Source organism: Cherax quadricarinatus, chromosome 16 (assembly GCF_038502225.1).
Source record: "Cherax quadricarinatus isolate ZL_2023a chromosome 16, ASM3850222v1, whole genome shotgun sequence".
Classification (NCBI taxonomy): Eukaryota; Metazoa; Arthropoda; class Malacostraca; order Decapoda; family Parastacidae; genus Cherax; species Cherax quadricarinatus.
Window position 1 is genome coordinate 19,889,498 of NC_091307.1, and position 13,690 is coordinate 19,903,187.

Here is a 13,690-nt window from a genome sequence, read left to right on the forward strand (position 1 = left end):
TCCTTTTACTTTTATAAGGAGTGATTTGTATGTGCAGATTGGGATTACTCTTTCTAGTATTTTTCAGGTGTAGATTATAATGTGCCCCTCTCGCCTACATTCCAAGAGGTACAAGTCGATGGACTTTAAACATTTCAAGTAATTTAGGTGCTTAACTGAATTTATACGGGCAATGAAGATTTTCTGAACACACTCCAGGTCTGCAACTTTGCCTGCCTTGAACGGAGATGTTAGAGCACAGTTGTACTCCAGCTCAGTCATGTCCAGCCCCGCCCAATCCAGTAATTGCGAAAGGAAGGACCGACTCTTATATATGAATACTGCCTCTGACTGCCAGATGTCTGAACACTACTTCTGACTGCCAGATACCTGAACACTACCTCTTACTGCCAGATACCTGAACACTACCTCTTACTGCCAGATGTCTGAAAACTACCTTTGGCTGCCATATGTCTGAACACAGCCTGTGACTGTCATATGTCTGAACACTACCTCTGACTGCCAGATATCTGAACACTACCTCTGGCTGCCAGATATCTGAACACAGGAACGCAGGAAGGAATACATATAAATGACCTCATAAGGGACAGGAGCCGTAGTGGGGAAACAAGTGTAGTCAAAGATAAGATAAAACCAATATTGCAAACTAGAAATACCACAGGAAATAGCAAACAAGAGGACTCCACTAGCTATAGTGAGGATATATTACCAAAAACAACTGGTGGGAGCTCCATTGTTGGTGCTAGGGAGGATAGGAATAAGACAGGGAAACATGCACCAACAGGGAATACAGTCACAGAAACCCAAGGCAAACGGAAACCAAGCCTGTGCACATACTATGCACTTGGTATCTGCAGACATGGGAAATCTGGAAAAACAGACGGGACGTGCAACTAGAAAATGCCATGTCCATATGACAACAGGAAAATGCAAACTCCCTTCCTGTAAGCTTTTTCACCCTGAAATGTGTACCTCTTCAGTACAGGAAAGACTGTGCTATAACTTAAATTGCCAGGCACACCATCTAAAGGGTACAAAAAGATACAAAACATCCAGGCCATGGGAAAACCTGGGTAGCCACAGCCACTCAAGAGGGAGAGGTTTTTTAGTGCCAGGAAGGAAAAAAACTGGCAGGAAATGGCAGAAATCGTACACCAAATCCAGTCATTCCTGGAGTGGAACCACAGTCGATGGCCTCCACTCCAAACCAACAGATACAGATACTAATGCCGGAAAAAAAGTCCCCCCCCCAGTACCAACAATACCACCAGTCCGATGACATTCTTCTTTGCAAATATACAGGGTCTAAAGCCAACAACAAACAACAAAATACCTTTCATCCGTGGACTGCTTGCAGAGGCAAAGGCAATGTTCGCGGCTTTCACTGAGACCCACATAAAGGATCACTTGGACAACGAAATATGGATCCCAGGTTACAACCTATACAGATGTGACAGAGTGAACAGGCAAAAGGGGGGGGGGGTTGGCCTGTACATTGCAGAGTCACTTGTTAGCACAAAACTGCTAAATGCCTCAAATGATGTAGTGGAAGTTTTAGCAGTAAAGGTCGAGAACCAAAACCTAGTCATTGTGGTAGTCTACAAGCCTCCGGATGCAACATCCCAGCAATTCCAGGAACAGCTGTTAAAAATTGACCACTGTCTGGAAAATCTTCCAGCTCCTGCACCCAACATCTTGCTCCTGGGGGATTTCAACTTCAGGCACCTAAAATGGAGGAATGTATCAAATATTGTTGCAGTAATAACACCAGGAGGCAGCTCTGATGAAAACTCACACTCACACGAGCTTTTAAATCTCTGCACAAAATTCAATTTAAACCAGCAAATAATAGAGCCTACTAGACTGGAGAATACACTAGACCTCATCTTCACTAACAATGATGATCTGATAAGAAATGTCACCATATCAAAAACAATATACTCAGATCACAACATAATTGAGGTTCAGACATGTATGCGTGGCCCCAGACCGACATAATGAGACTAGTCACGAGGGAGCATTCACCAAATTCAACTTCAATAACAAAAACATAAAGTGGGACCAAGTAAACCAAGTCCTATCCGATATAAGCTGGGAAGATATACTAAGCAACACAGACCCCAACGTATGCCTAGAACAGATTAACTTGGTGGTACTCGATGTATGCACAAGGCTTATTCCTCTAAGAAAAAGGATGAGTAGATGTAAAATAGAAAGAGACAGGCGCTCCCTTTACAGGCGACGGAAAAGAATAACAGAGCGGCTAAAAGAGGTCAATATATCTGAAATGCGTAGGGAGACACTGGTCAGAGAAATAGCAAGCATCGAACTCAAGCTAAAGGAATCTTATAGGAGTCAGGAATCGCCATAAATGAAATCGAAAGAAACCCAAAGTATTTCTTCTATGCCAAATCAAAGTCGAGAACAACATCCAGTATTGGGCCCCTACTTAAACAAGATGGGTCCTACACAGATGACAGCAAGGAAATGAGTGAGCTACTCAAGTCCCAATATGACTCAGTTTTTAGCAAGCCGCTAACCGACTGAGAGTCGAAGATCAAAACGAATTTTTTATGAGAGAGCCACAAAATTTGGTTAACACAAGCCTATCCGATGTTATCCTGACGTCAAATGACTTCGAACAGGCGATAAATGATATGCCCATGCACTCTGCCCCAGGGCCAGACTCATGGAACTCCGTGTTCATCAAGAACTGCAAGAAGCCCCTATCACGAGCCTTTTCCATCCTATGGAGAGGGAGCATGGACACGGGGGTCGTCCCACAGTTACTAAAAACAACAGACGTAGCCCCACTCCACAAAGGGGGCAGTAAAGCAACAGCAAAGAACTACAGACCGATAGCACTAACATCCCATATCATAAAAATCTTTGAAAGGGTCCTAAGAAGCAAGATCACCACCCATCTAGAAACCCATCAGTTACACAACCCAGGGCAACATGGGTTTAGAACAGGTCGCTCCTGTCTGTCTCAACTATTGGATCACTACGACAAGGTCCTAAATGCACTAGAAGATAAAAAGAATGCAGATGTAATATATACAGACTTTGCAAAAGCCTTCGACAAATGTGACCATGGCGTAATAGCGCACAAAATGCGTGCTAAAGGGATAACAGGAAAAGTCGGTCGATGGATCTATAATTTCCTCACTAACAGAACACAGAGAGTAGTCAACAGAGTAAAGTCCGAGGCAGCTACGGTGAAAAGCTCTGTTCCACAAGGCACAGTACTCGCTCCCATCTTGTTCCTCATCCTCATATCCGACATAGACAAGGATGTCAGCCACAGCACCGTGTCTTCCTTTGCAGATGACACCCGAATCTGCATGACAGTGTCTTCCATTGCAGACACTGCAAGGCTCCAGGCGGACATCAACCGAATCTTTCAGTGGGCTGCAGAAAACAATATGAAGTTCAACGATGAGAAATTTCAATTACTCAGATATGGTAAACACGAGGAAATTAAATCTTCATCAGAGTACAAAACAAATTCTGGCCACAAAATAGAGCGAAACACCAACGTCAAAGACCTGGGAGTGATCATGTCGGAGGATCTCACCTTCAAGGACCATAACATTGTATCAATCGCATCTGCTAGAAAAATGACAGGATGGATAATGAGAACCTTCAAAACTAGGGAGGCCAAGCCCATGATGACACTCTTCAGGTCACTTGTTCTATCTAGGCTGGAATATTGCTGCACACTAACAGCACCTTTCAAGGCAGGTGAAATTGCTGACCTAGAAAATGTACAGAGAACCTTCACGGCGCGCATAACGGAGATAAAACACCTCAATTACTGGGAGCGCTTGAGGTTCCTGAACCTGTATTCCCTGGAACGCAGGCGGGAGAGATACATGATTATATACACCTGGAAAATCCTAGAGGGACTAGTACCGAACTTGCACACGAAAATCACTCACTACGAAAGCAAAAGACTTGGTAGACGATGCAACATCCCCCAATGAAAAGCAGGGGTGTCACTAGCACGTTAAGAGACCATACAATATGTGTCAGGGGCCCGAGACTGTTCAACTGCCTCCCAGCATACATAAGGGGGATTACCAACAGACCCCTGGCAGTCTTCAAGCTGGCACTGGACAAGCACCTAAAGTCGGTTCCTGACCAGCCGGGTTGTGGCTCGTACGTTGGTTTGCGTGCAGCCAGCAGCAACAGCCTGGTTGATCAGGCTCTGATCCACCAGGAGGCCTGGTCACAGACCGGGCCGCGGGGGCGTTGACCCCCGGAACTCTCTCCAGGTAAACTCCAGGTAAACTGCCTCTGACTGCAAGATGTCTGAGCACTACTTCTGACTGCTAGATACCTGAACACTACCTCTTACTACCAGATACCTGAACACTACCTCTTACTGCCAGATGTCTGAAAACTACCTTTGGCTGCCATATGTCTGAACACAGCCTATGACTGTCATATGTCTGAACACTACCTCTGATTGCCAGATATCTGAACACTACCTCTGGCTGCCAGATATCTGAACACTACCTCTGGCTGCCTGATATCTGAACACTACCTCTGACTGCCATATGTCTGAACACTGCATGTGACTGTCATATGTCTGAACACTACCTCTGCCACATGTCTGAACACTGCATGTGACTGTCATATGTCTGAACACTACCTCTGGTTGCCAGATGTCTGAACACTACCTCTGGTTGCCAGATGTCTGAACACTACCTCTGGTTGCCAGATGTCTGAACACTACCTCTGGATGCCAGATGTCTGAACACCACCTCTGGTTGCCAGATGTCTGAACACTACCTCTGGATGCCAGATGTCTGAACACTACCTCTGGTTGCCAGATGTCTGAACACTACCTCTGGTTGCCAGATGTCTGAACACTACCTCTGGCTGCCAGATGTCTGAACACTACCCCTGACTGCAAGATGTCTGAACACTACCTCTGACTGCAAGATGTCTGAACACTACCTCTGGCTTCCAGATGTCTGAACACTACCTCTGACTGCAAGATGTCTGAACACTACCTCTGACTGCAAGATGTCTGAACACTACCTCTGACTGCAAGATGTCTGAACACTACCTCTGACTGCAAGATGTCTCAACACTACCTCTGGCTTCCAGATGTCTGAACACTACCTCTGACTGCCAGATATCTGAACACTACCTCTGGCTGCCAGATGTCTGAACACTTCCTCTGACTGCCACATGTCTGAACACTACCTCTGGCTGCCAGATGTCTGAACACTTCCTCTGACTGCCACATGTCTGAACACTACGTCTGACTGCAAGATGTCTGAACACTACCTCTGACTGCCAGATACCTGAACACTACCTCTTACTGCCAGATGTCTGAAAACTACCTTTGGCTGCCATATGTCTGAACACAGCCTGTGACTGTCATGTCTGAACACTACCTCTGATTGCCAGATATCTGAACACTACCTCTGGCTGCCACATCTCTGAACACTACCTCTGGCTGCCACATGTCTGAACACTACCTCTGACTGCCAGATGTCGGAACACTACCTCTGGCTGCCACATGTCTGAACACTACCTCTGGCTGCCACATCTCTGAACACTACCTCTGGCTGCCACATGTCTGAACACTACCTCTGCCTCATCTCTGAACACTACCTCTGGCTGCCACATGTCTGAACACTACCTCTGGCTGCCACATGTCTGAACACTACCTCTGGCTGCCACATGTCTGAACACTACCTCTGGCTGCCACATGTCTGAACACTACCTCTGGCTGCCAGATATCTGAACACTACCTCTGACTGCCGCATGTCTGAACACTACCTCTGGCTGCCACATGTCTGAACACTACCTCTGGCTGCCAGATATCTGAACACTACCTCTGGCTGCCACATGTCTGAACACTACCTCTGGCTGCCACATGTCTGAACACTACCTCTGACTGCCGCATGTCTGAACACTACCTCTGGCTGCCACATGTCTGAACACTACCTCTGGCTGCCACATGTCTGAACACTACCTCTGGCTGCCGCATGTCTGAACACTACCTTTGACTGCCACATGTCTGAACACTACCTCTGGCTGCCACATGTCCGAACACTACCTCTGACTGCCACATGTCTGAACACTACCTCTGGCTGCCACATGTCCGAACACTACCTCTGGCTGCCACATGTCCGAACACTACCTCTGGCTGCCACATGTCTGAACACTACCTCTGGCTGCCGCATGTCCGAACACTACCTCTGGCTGCCACATGTCTGAACACTACCTCTGGCTGCCACATGTCGGAACACTACCTCTGGCTGCCACATGTCTGAACACTACCTCTGGCAGCCACATGTCCGAACACTACCTCTGGCTGCCACATGTCTGAACACTACCTCTGGCTGCCACATGTCTGAACACTACCTCTGACTGCCACATGTCTGAACACTACCTCTGACTGCCACATGTCTGAACACTACCTCTGGCTGCCACATGTCTGAACACTACCTCTGGCTGCCACATGTCTGAACACTACCTCTTGCTGCCACATGTCTGAACACTACCTCTGGCTGCCACATGTCTGAACACTACCTCTGGCTGCCACATGTCTGAACACTACCTCTGGCTGCCACATGTCTGAACACTACCTCTGACTGCCACATGTCTGAACACTACCTCTGGCTGCCACATGTCTGAACACTACCTCTGGCTGCCACATGTCTGAACACTACCTCTGGCTGCCAGACAGTTATCGAAATTAATAAAAAATCAAATGCACATATATGACACTTTTATAGCTTTGAAAGTGTATTGAATATTATTTACTTTTATACTATTGTAATTGCAATGGTTAATACACTCTTTTGTGTGTGCTATACTTTTTATTTATTAGTAGTAAAATAGTTGTTTTTCTTGTTACAGGTGTGGTGGTGGGCAGTGTTGATGGGCGGGCGTGGGCGGGAGCAGCGCCCCCCGCGGCACCATGTGTGAGTGTGGCTCCACGGAGCACACCCCCGGCCCGGCCCGCAGGCCCGCGCGGGCGGACCAGCACACGGGCCACTCCGCGGGCCACCCACAACCCAGCAGAGCAGGGATGGACACCTCTTGTGGCCAGGGAGTGGTGGTGAGTGTTCTAGTCTTACTGGTGGTGTGTGTTGAGTGTGGCGTGGCGGGACACCGGACTCACCGGGCCGCCACTGACGTCGACCACCACACTAGCAGTATAGTGGCACAGTTCTGGACAGCCAACCAGAGTTTGCAACTACAGCACATGGTGTACAACAGAGACGCGGGAGTGCTCTATGTAGGGGGAACGAACAGACTGTGGGCCCTTGAAACCGGCACCCTTAATCTGGAGGCGCGGGTGGAGACGGGGCCAAGGTTTGACTCTCCCTGGTGCCACGCCTCTGGCTGTGACTTAGACAATCGCATGAAGAGAGTCCTTACTGACAACGTCAATAAAGTGCTCGTACTTGACCCCGACGCCTCCACGCTCATTATGTGTGGTTCTGTGTCTCAAGGAGCTTGTGAAAAGTTCCGTACTGCTAACCTATCCCTCACACCAGAGTTCCTACCCCGCTCCGTGGCTGCCAACGACCCTGAATCCTCAACTTTTGCCTTCGTGGGCCCCGAGCATTACAACCAATGGGGCGGATCATCCGCTCTCTATGTAGGGACCACCTTCACTACTGTTGGAGACTATCGCCATGACGTCCCCGCTGTCTCCACCAGGAACCTCTATGACTTGGACTATGCTGAGTTCTCATTTTCAAAACAGTCTCTTCTTCGTATCGACGTGAAATATCGTGACCACTTCCTAGTGCAGTACGTGTACGGCTTCAACGCCAGTGATTACGCCTATTTCGTGACGGTTCAGAAGAGGTCTCATCTGCCGGGGCAGGAGGAGTCTGGATACATTTCTCGTCTGGCCCGTACCTGCATCACTGACGCTAACTACGACTCCTATACTGAGATTACACTAGACTGCCAAGGCAGCGATGGCACCAGCTACAACCTAGTGCAGGATGCTAAGTTGGTCAGCTCCGGCAGTGATCTCGCCATCAACATGGGCATAGGCGTTGGAGAGCCTATCTTGATAGCCGTCTTCGCCCCTTCCCAGGGGCACACTGCCAGCCCCAAGAAGGCCTCGGCCGTTTGCGTCTATTCGGTGCATGACATCGAAGCTAAGTTCAATGAAAACATCCATATGTGCTTCAACGGGTCCATGCAGTACCGCAGTATGGAGTACATCTCTGGCCCCATTCTCAACGGAAAGTGTCCTGCTGCTGGGGTAAGTACCAAACAGATTCATATGTTTAGTAGCAGTAGCTGGAAACTGGTGCATGTGAGCCACTGTGTTGTGAATCCTTCTTGATATCTTCTTACCCATACTTTACCTCTGAATGTTTTATAATTTTTTCTTGCCAGGATTTCCTAGTAACAGCTTGATTTGCCATATTCAATACCACACAGTAAAATGTCTTTTCTACGTGAATTGTGAATATACAAGGTGTCCCAAAATGCCTTTGCCCTTGTACTCGCTGGGCTGTGGTACTTAGGTTGGACACTGTGCAGCTAGAACGAGCAACTGCACTGAGCTGGCCACCCATGTCTGATCTGTTTCATGGCCGTGAGAGCAATAAAGCTGAAAATTAAAATAGGCATACAAGTAGTGTACATATGTAAGGCACTATCACGCGCAGTAACAGAAATTTGTCTTCAGAATTTTGAACCCAACCGTGAAAGATCCAAAGCTTCGTGGATAATTTTTTGCGGCGTCTGAAATCGATAAAGAGTGAGCCACAGGCTTAATGACTCGTCTTGACGTTAACCAGACACTGATAGGAAAGTCTCGCCGCCATGCCTCGTTGACCCGGAAAGAAACCTTTCCCCGGCGGCCTCTACGAGCTGAGATGTAACAAGACCTCTAATTTCTCGCTTTTTTTTTTAACCCCCTCGACATACACTTGCGTTGAAATAAGGTAAGTTTGTCTGTGAGGGGTTACCTATGCTCGACTTCAATGGTTCTACCCAAACAGTTCAGCAGCGGCTGTCTCAAAAACTGCCTATTACTGACGCTTCTCCCAGACGATGTTTAACGTGACAAGGGCTGAAATTAAGTTCACAGTGACAGTGTAACAACGTTTGATGGTTATTTCCCCTCCCACTACTAGTCGGGTGTATCGGGAGTTTACCAAGAGTTACACCCTACCTGTGTAAGACGGAAGAGTATCTTCCACTACTCACACACTATTACAAGTTATCAAACCTATCATACAGTATTATAAGAATGATAAATGAAGATATAATATGGTTTGCTACAGTAAATGGCCTGAACATCACCTCCGCTGTCAGGTAGTAATGGGTATTCATGGTTACATTAACAATCCTAACCTTAAACATTAGTAATCACTTGCAAAACTAAGAAACAAAATAATTCACACATATACGTTACAGTAAGTGTGGCTTTATTGTTAACTGGACTTTACAAAGGTGCTATTAAGTGGCTAGTGTGAGTGTGGAAATAGTTGAACATTACAAAGGTATTGTTAGGTGGCTATTCTAATAACCGGGCGCTACAAAGGTGAGGTATTAAGTGGTCATTATGGCTGTAATGACCACTGGATGCTACATATTATTGTTTTTTATTACTACTGTTTATATAAAACGCTAAACCCACGCGGGTCACTTAGCACAAGGCGTGGTGGAGGCTCCTGGCTGCTACGCACAAGCTGTCAAGGAAAAAAAATAAACATGGCCGTGGAGTGGATCTTGATGGAATGCTGTTAGGTGATAATATATGAAACTGAGAATAGAAGTTTTCAAGAAGCTGGACACCTTCCTACCACAAGTGCCGGATCAGCCAGGTTGTGTTGGATACATTGGCCTTTGAACCACTAGTACTAATAGCTTAGTTGACCAAGCGGTCAGCAGGGATGCCAGGCCGCGAGGATAGAAGAGCCCTCGAAACCGATCACAGGTTTGTCACATACATGTCACATCTGCGTCCCGTCTGTACCTGAAGTGCCTTGTGTTAGTTGCCAACAGATAAGGCGATATAAGGAACGTTGGGAGGTGTCGTAAGGGTGGAATCATCCGGGTTCTCCCAGACAGTACACTTGTGGGTTACGCCTCCGTCACCGCCGCCCAGGCCATCTGTGTTGATATTGTTGTAACGTCTTTCACTCTCTCTCTCTCTCTCTCTCTCTCTCTCTCTCTCTCTCTCTCTCTCTCTTTGTTATTGTTGATTTGGCAGAGTAGCACAGGAATGGTCTCATCCGGTACACGCTTTTTTCCCTTCTGTTTTTGCTCAACTCTGGCTTTATATTACGCTTTACGCTCCACTGCGCTGCAATGACTTTGTTTTGATAGCCAACATGCAGAGCTCATCCTTATGAGTGAATGACAAACCTCATTAATTTTCCTGTTTATTTGAGTTGTGGATGAGATCTGTGGCGGAGGATCAAAGACCCACAGATGCTGACTGGCTCATAAAGAGCAAAGGCACAAAAAATGGCGTCGTTTATACAGCAAGTTTTATATCGTGTCAGATGATCTACCTGCGTGTATGAAACGAACGCATGCACAAAGTGACACACACACATACACACACTAACTCACATTAACAGGCCAAGTGTCTATCGACAAGTGCCTTTGACAGCTGGTACCTAACACACACACACACACACACACACACACACACACACACACACACACACACACACACACACACACTAACTCACATTAACAGGCCAAGTGTCTATCGACAAGTGCCTTTGACAGCTGGTACCTAACACACACACACACACACACACACACACACACACACACACACACACACACACACACACACACACACACACCAGGAGCTCAGTCTCGACCCCTGCAACCACAATTAGGTGAGTACACACACACACACTAACACACGCCGAACAGGCCAAGTGTCTTATCGACAAGTGTCTGACAAAATGGTAAGTAATAGACACAAAGAACATTGGCAGTTGTGATGAGGGAAGCTGATTTTTTGTTAAGCTGACTGATATCCGTCATCCATCTCCCAGTGCTGGGAGATAGAGGGACTAAACTAGTGAAGATTGCGATCAGTCATGAAATAAGTTGGTATGTAGCCCAGGAACGTTAGGAAAAAATAATGATCCATATGAAGTAATTAGATAATCGGTGATAAATTTAATGTATTGAGAACAATATGTTTCAAGTCCCATGGAGTCCCAGGCCGGTGTTAACCGCCATCGTAAAAAAAAAGTAGATACCTGGTTACCTGGAGGTTATTCCGGGGATTAACGCCCCCCCGGCCCGGTCCATGCCCAGGCCTCCCGATGGATCAGGGCCTGATCAACTAGAATGTTACTGCTGGCCGCACGCAGTCCAACGTACGAGCCACAGCCCGGCTGATCCGGCACTGACTTTAGGTATCAGTCCAGCTCTCTCTTGAAGGCAGCCAGGGGCTTATTGGCAATTCCCCTAATGCTTGATGGGAGGCTGTTGAACAGTTTTGGGCCCCGGACACTTATGGTGTTTTCCCTTAGTGTACCAATGGCGCCCCTACTTTTTATTGGGGGCATTTTGCATCGCCTGCCCAGTCTTTTACTTTCGTAGGGAGTGATTTCTGTGTGCAGATTTGGGACCATTCCTTCCAAGATTTTCCAAGTGTAGATTATGATATATCTCTCCCTCCTGCGTTCCAACGAGTACAAGTCAAGTGCTTCCAAGCATTCCCAGTAGTTAAGGTGCTTGACAGAACTTATACGTGCAGTAAAGGATCTCTGTACTCTCTCTAGATCTGCGATTTCACCTGTTTTGAATGGAGATGTTAATGTACAGCAGTATTCCAGCCTAGAGAGAACAAGTGATTTGAAAAGGATCATCATTGGCTTGGCATCTTTCGTTTTGAAAGTTCTCATTATCCATCCTATCATTTTCTTCGCACGTGCGATCGTGGCACTGTTGTGATCCTTGAAAGCGAGATCCTCAGATATTACTACTCCCTGGTCCCTTACATTACTTTTCCGCTCTATTGTATGGCCGGAGTCAGTAGTATATTCTGTCTAATTATTATCTCCAGTTTTCCATAACGGAGTAGTTGGAATTTGTCCTCATTGAACATCATATTGTTTACCGTTGCCCACTGGAAAACTTTGTTTATATCTTCTTGGAGGTTAACCTCGTCTTCAGCAGATGACAGCCTCATGCATATCCTAGTATCATCCGCAAAGGATGATACGGTGCTGTGGTGTATATCTCTGTCTAGTCTGATATGAGGATAAGGAATAAGATGGGGGCGAGTACTGTGCCTTGTGGAACAGAGCTCTTCACTATGGCAGCCTCCGATTTAACTCTGTTGACCACTACTCTTTGTATTCGATTTGTTAGGAAGTTGAAGATCCATCTCCCCACTTTCCCAGTTATTCCTTTAGCACGTATTTTATGGGCTATTACGCCATGATCGCTTTTGTCAAATGCTTTTGCAAAGTCTGTGTATATTACATCTGCATTCTGATTTTCTTCCAGTGCATCCAAAGCCATGTCATAGTGATCCAGTAGTTGTGAGAGGCAGGAGCGACCTGCCCTAAACCCATGTTGCCCTGGATTGTGCAGATTTGGGAATCCAGGTGATTTGCAATCCTGCTTCTTAGCACTCTTTCAAAGATTTTTATGATGTGGGACGTCAGAGCTATTGGCCTATAGTTCTTAGCTAATGTTTTGCTGCCACCTTTATGGAGTGGGGCTATATCCGTTGTTTTAAGTGACTGTGGAATTTCACCCATGTCCAAGCTCCTCCTCCATAGTGTACTTAGGGCACGCGAGAGGGGTTTCTTGCAGTTCTTAATGAAAACAGAATTCCACGAGTCTGGGCCCGGGGCTGAGTGCATAGGCATGTTGTCAATGGCTTTTTCGAAATCTGTCGGAGTTAGGGTAATGTCGGAAATCTGGCATACATTTATGGAGTTTTGAGGCTCATTCATGAACAAATCATTTGGGTCGTCGATCCTCAGACCGATTAGTGGTTCACTAAACACAGAGTCGTACTGGGATTTCAATATTTCACTCATTTCCTTGTTGTCATCTGTGTAAGTCCCATCCTGTCTGAGTAAGGGCCTGATACTAGATGTGGTATTTGCCTTGTTTTTGGCATATGAAAAGAAATATTTTGAATTTCTTTCAATTTCACTAATAGCTTTAGGCTCCTCCTGCCTCTCCTGGTTCCTGTAAAAGTCATTTAACTTAAGTTCGATAGTTTCCACTTCCCTGGTCAGCGCCTCCTTTCGTGTATCAGATATTCTAGCACTCCTGAGGAGCTCAGTGACTCTTCGTCGTCTTCTGTAGAGGGAGCATCTTTCTCCAGTTTACTCCTGCTCTTCTTCTTTCTTAGGGGAATATACCTAGAACATGCTTCGGCTGCCAGGAAGTTGATCCTTTCAAGGCACTGGTTTGGATCCATGTCATTTAAGACATCTTCCCAACATGTTTCGTTTAGGACATGGTTTACCTGGTCCCAGTTGATGTTCTTGTTGTTGAAGTTGTATTTTGTGAAGACACCTTCACAGGTACATGCATTCTGCTGATCAGGACCCCTATGCATGTACGTCTGGACTTCGATTAGGTTGTGATCGAAATTAGCTGTTTTTGATATTCTTGTCTCTTATCAGGTCCTCATTATTTGTGAAGATAAGGTCAAGTGTGTTTTCTAGTCTTGTTGGCTCCACTA

General features: G+C 46.5%; 1 protein-coding gene across 5 annotated transcripts in view; it reads left to right on the top strand.

The window, feature by feature from the left end:
* Positions 1–13,690, top strand: part of LOC128688923 (plexin-B) — a gene marked incomplete at its 3' end in the record, with an annotated part of 822,775 nt that overhangs the window by 198,974 nt on the left and 610,111 nt on the right. For all 5 annotated transcript variants that reach the window (XM_053776978.2, XM_053776981.2, XM_053776980.2 and 2 more), the window contains 1 exon segment: positions 6,886–8,254. In XM_053776978.2, coding sequence (XP_053632953.2) covers positions 6,947–8,254 — 1,308 coding nt within the window.